Source organism: Etheostoma spectabile, chromosome 5, assembly GCF_008692095.1.
Source record: "Etheostoma spectabile isolate EspeVRDwgs_2016 chromosome 5, UIUC_Espe_1.0, whole genome shotgun sequence".
Lineage (NCBI taxonomy): Eukaryota > Metazoa > Chordata > Actinopteri > Perciformes > Percidae > Etheostoma > Etheostoma spectabile.
This window is the reverse complement of record NC_045737.1, coordinates 12,176,772-12,182,267: the sequence shown is the minus strand read 5'-3', so window position 1 is coordinate 12,182,267 and position 5,496 is coordinate 12,176,772. Positions and strand designations below refer to the sequence as shown.

The window sequence follows — 5,496 nt, the reverse complement described above, 5'->3', positions numbered from 1 at the left end:
GACACCAAGTACAACCCTTTTGAACCATATGGCGGGGGCACAAGCCCTCTATTCCACCGTTAAACTAGCAAAAGTGGATTTGGACACGCCTTAAACGCACCTGCGCCTTGCGCTTCACGCCGTGCGCTTAGATCGTTAAAATAGGGCCGTAAGATTTTTGCACACAAAACACATGTAGTTTATAAAATAAGACATTTTCTTATAAATTAAACTACCCAACAATATACAGGCCTACAAGTAAAGTTGAAATGATTAGCTGATTAAAAAAACTTAGTTACAGAACTGTTTTGATTGTTTCCAGTTTCTAAAATGTGAGAATTGTTCTGCATTGAGTACTTCTGCTGTAAATACTTTAAGTACATTTCCGGATGGTATGTACTGTACATACCTTTACTTAAGTACCATATTCAATGCAGGACTTTAACATGTATCAGAGTGTTTTTACAGTGTGGTATTAGTAGTTTTACTTGAGCAAAGGATTTGAATACTTCTTCCACCACTGCTTACCTTAAATAAATCGTCTGTGAACAGTGACTTTAGGCTTTAGAGGCAGAGTTGTATCGGAACGCTTGAATCCCCTCAGACTACCTGGGAAAGAAAACTCTCTCACCTCCACTTCTCACAAATTATATCTCTGAACAGCAAGAAGAAGCTTATTAAGGGCATTGAACCATGCTCGAGTCCGATTATCCCCCGTTCCAACTCCCCCTCTGGCCAGCACTCACTCTGCAATAAAAAATTCAGAGCCAGAGCACCCAAACGTCATTATATTGCGGGACTCGCCCACTACAATTCTCATGCATCTGTAAGATAAGAACCAGGCCACGGCACGTTTAATAGCCCATGTCCTGTCCGCTAGAGTAAAAAACTCTACCAAACGTGCTCAGGCACAGCTTATCTGGGCCAAGTGTGAGTACGCCCTAAATGATCTTAGACCAAGTTCCACCACAACTTTATCTGTAAGCAACAAATAATTCTCTTCAGCCAGAGGGGACAGAGGACTTGCCCTTAATTACTACAAAAAAACTTGTGTCCCAAATATATTTTCCATGGAGGCTGTTGTGGTAAAAAACCCTTTGAGGTGAAGGGAGAGGTTTCAGTTAAGACTGGCGGATGACTTTTGAGCCATTTCTGCTCATGTGGGTTTGTTCAGGCGTCTGGCGGTATGGTGATAGGATGCAGCTGCTTACATCAGAGAGGTTAGAGTTTTTTAGTTGCCATGGGAGTTGCTAAAGGGACGGCTGGGTTCACACTTATTCATATACAGAGGGAGACAGGGTGATGGGTCTGCTTGACTAGCTTCTTGGAGCGGGGCAGACAACAAGTGCTTTAAGTATGGTTTGGCCTTTGCAGGAGGGAGGGAGAGTGCACTGCAAATGCAAGCTCATTGGAGCGGAAAGACAGAGAGGAAACCACAAGTGGAACAAACAAGATTTGGTGCCTCCAGCAGTTCATAATAAACGGCAAATAACAATGTCAAAATGTTGTTGAAATAATATGTGTGCACATTTGTGAGCTGCTATAGTTATAGTCAATATCTCCCCTCCAACACGCTAACTTATATCAGAATATGGTTGCTGGAGGTGTTTTTTCACACATCTGTAAGGCTGACAAACTACTGACATCTTTGCTCGCGACCCCTCGACACGACTGTTGACAGGAGAAGCTGAGAAATCAATTTCTCTGCTGTGGTTGATTTGAACTGAATTTCTCACCCGTCACTTACCCCACTCTTTCACCTTGAAACTATCCTTTTCATATATTCAATCATTTTGTCATACGACTGACGGCTTTGTTAATACATTTCTAATTTGTCACATGAAATCATAAACTCATACAAGGTACAATTCCAGTGAAATGTAATCCCATCAGCTCCTTCAATTTGTGCCTAAATTCATCAAATCATAAAATGCGTGTGTGCGTGTGTGCTTGCGTGTGTGCATGCGTGAGGGGCGGGGGGGCTAATGAGCCAATAGTCATTGCAAGGAAAACTGATAAATTTCACTAGTTAGTTAGAGAGCTGCTTCCAGAGATAAGACGCAGACACTTGATCACTCTGCTCTCCATCTTCATCCCTCTCACTTGTTCGTTACCTCGATCTTGCTTTTCTTGTTTGATTGGTATGTAGCCTAAGTGTTTACAGAACGCCTGCCTTCTTTATCTGCTTTATGTGTCCCTCTAATCCATCGCACTATCCTTGCTGCCTGGCTGGATTAATGCTTTTGTAATTAACGTGTGCAGGCCGGGGTTATGATGGGTAGGTGTTCACAAGGAGACATTTTTATTATGCGAGTTTTATGTGTGTGTTTCAGACCAATTTAAGAAGGTCGGTTTGTTCCAGACTCTCTGTGTCCTAATTTCTGCAGCACTGCTCATGAAACTGTACACCTTTTTTATTTTATTTTTATCGCATCTGTGATTTGTCACTTCCAACTCTTCTCCCTAACTTTCCTCCACCTCCACCTCCGCGTCCTGTCCCCATCACCCAGGTCATCTTAGGGCTGCTTCTGCCGCCGTCCATCCTGAGTCTGGAGTTCAAGAACAAGGATGAGATGTCCTACATGCCCCAGGATCAGGAGGCCTACCTCCAGGAGAAGGAGGAGGAGGAGCCTGAGAAACCAGTCAAGGAGAAGGAGGAGGAAGACATGGAGTTCACAGTAAGATCTTACTGTGAGGCGCAGTACAACTCCGTGGTGAGAGAACCCACCTCAGCCCCGCATCTCAGACTCTATACACATATTCAAACTTAAAACACTACACACATGCTTTGTTCAGATTGTTAAAACCCATCATTGAACACATAGCCCAGATCCTGTGTCCTTTGTAAATATCTCCTGTGGACCAGTTTTATGTTGTTTCCCGTCCAAAATGAGATGTTGATACACACACACTTACGCACGCAGTTCTCCACGCACACATCCTTGTTTCTCTATTCTGGCCAACTGGACCCCTCCAGCCAAATCGGCCTTTCCTGTTTCTCGTCGTCTCAGCAAAGACATGGTCGTGGAGTTGTAGCGTCTCAGTCTGTCGCTGCTTGTGGGTTCCCTCGTGTATGTTTCTTCTTCCAGCTATCTCCTCCTCTATTTCTCTCTGCCTTTCCTATGGTCCCTCTTGTTCTCTGCCCAGCTCTCTCTTTGCTCCTTTTCTTTCTTCATTCTTTTGCTTTTAGCTCCCTCTCTCTCTATCTCTATCTCTCTCTAGCTCTTTCTCTCTTTCTCCCTCTCTCTAGCTCAGTTCTGATTGAGGTACAGTACGTTTGCTAGCCGATTGCTGCCCCTCACTCTCTCCCATCATGATGATGGCTTGCTGCAGCACACCACTCAGCATGTCGGCTGCTGAGCATGGGAGGCCCAGGCTTTTGCATTATATAACCACATGTCCGCCTGCTGCCGCAGAGCTCACATCATGCAGAGTCTGAGCACCTTCTCCCGGCTCACAGTGGAAGAGTTGGTCCATCTGCATAAACATTGATGTACAGCAGGATTAGGGTTAATCGTTCCATTTCAATCCAATCAATTCTGGACATGATCCAGTTTGTGTGTTAAAAGCCAGGCTGTGATTTCAAAGACAGTTTTAAGACGTAAACAGGATCTAATGTTGTTCCATGAAATGATTGAACTGAAGTCAAACGCCCCTCAGCACCACTGTACATACTCTCCATCTGCATTGAGCACAGCCAGCAAGCCAGCGCAAATGGGCCACCATACACATGCAATCTTTGAGGCACTGTTGTGATAAAGGCACGGTTGTGTACAAAGAGCCTTGCTGCCAGATTTGCAACGAGCCCCTTCCTATTGCCCGGGCTTCTGACTGTACAAATGCACCTTCAGATACTTATGAATCACACAAAGATTCATACAGATGTACACAGACTGCTACACCACAGAGGGAGATTGTATTGTTTTATCCTCAGATGCTTTAGATAAACCACACAAGCTTGTGTCCACTTGCTAATCGAATAATGTGCATGTTCGGTTCAGTAAAGAGCGTGGTGTGATTAACACGCTGGCATCTGAATCTGTTTACCCTGAAGGCCCTGTCTGTGTGTGCCTTGGACAAAACATGTATCTGTATACGTTTCACATATTTGGTGGAAAAAAAGAGAAATTCCTATGATTCCTTATTGATGGTGATTTCTCCTTTAATTTCTTAGTGGTGGTTTATCACTATCGTACCTATTCAGTGACCTGGCAGCTAAAACCAACTCCTCAACCAACTCCCCAACTCATGTATTTCAAATATTTAGACCAGCTTTCGAACGTTTCATCTTTGCCCAGGTCTGCTATACTCCCATACAAAGGCTGAGTGCTGTAACGGTGAAGTTGAGAAAAGTTTTAATGATTTCAGACTTGACAGCAAAATGTCAAATGGATAAAAAGGTTGTAATTAGGACTAGGTTTACACGTGGAAGGCTATTTTCGTAAATAACTTTGTGCACAGCTGTCAGTTTTCAGAAAAGTGTTTGTTTACGCGAACCTGTGTATATACATGCTGTCAATGCCGTCAAGAGCACACCAAACCTGTAGGTAGCAGTGTACTGAGAAGCTCTAGCCCACGTTAGCCAGTCAAAATCCCGAAAATATCAACAAAAGCCATGAATCACTTCCTCTCTTTTTTTTCCTCACTTCCTCGGCTGCCTAAATCTCTGTTTGTCTCAGTTTACATGCAAACGTGCAAACAAAGATTTCCAAAATCTCCATTCTTGACGGAGTTTTTAGAAAGACTTGTTTTCAGAGGCAAATTCTCAGTTTGCGTGTAAACAAAGGGCACAAACGAAGGGAAATGTCTCAGTTTGGCAAAGTAATCATGTACGTGCAAATGGCCCCTAGAGCGCTCAGTTGACTAAAACATTTCATAGCTATTGTTTGCACTATTGCCCTTAGTAAAGTTGCGATGAATTGCAAAATAATCACACATTTCTTATCTGTTTTAAATCCACTTTAGAAGGGATATTTTTTAAGTTTTGAATGGTCAAGTGGTAGTCGAGACTCAACGTACTCCGGTGGTAACTCAATTCACATCGACAACACATGCATATAACTTTAGTCTTGTCGAGAGAACTATCTGGAAGAGGTTTAAAACTGAACTTGCCAATCAAAAGTGTCTTTTCTTTATCCAATTCTGCCCAAGTAGTAGTTGTTCTGCTAGCCATCCACAATGCTGCATTGCTATCTAGTTTACAAGCTAGCTTTCACTTGATATAGCCAGAGTGCAATAATTACACAGTCAAAGTTACTGCTAGTTCAAAAAGCTGTTTTCACAGAAATAACACATTTCTATGGCATAATATTTTTTATTTTTTATAAGGTCTGGTTCAGGTTCTAACTCAGTTTTCAACAAATATGTAGTTACTGTGCTTTGCCTTTGTAGGGCAGTATACTTGTTCACATACAATACAATTCCATGAATGAACTCCCTCAGAGGTCTGGTGTTACTTTGACATTAAAGGTCCCATGACATGGTGCTCTTTGGATGCTTTTATATACCCTTAGTGGT

The 5,496-nt window shown here is 42.8% G+C and overlaps 1 protein-coding gene across 11 annotated transcripts in view; it reads left to right on the top strand.

The window, feature by feature from the left end:
• trpm3 (transient receptor potential cation channel, subfamily M, member 3) overlaps positions 1-5,496 on the top strand; it is a 168,439-nt gene that overhangs the window by 148,652 nt on the left and 14,291 nt on the right. For 6 of the 11 annotated variants that reach the window (XM_032516960.1, XM_032516957.1, XM_032516967.1 and 3 more), the window contains one exon: positions 2,490-2,693. In XM_032516960.1, the coding sequence (XP_032372851.1) occupies positions 2,490-2,693 (204 nt within the window). The remainder of the gene's footprint in view (positions 1-2,489; positions 2,694-5,496) is intronic. The other 5 variants (XM_032516962.1, XM_032516958.1, XM_032516961.1 and 2 more) reach the window with 1 other exon arrangement.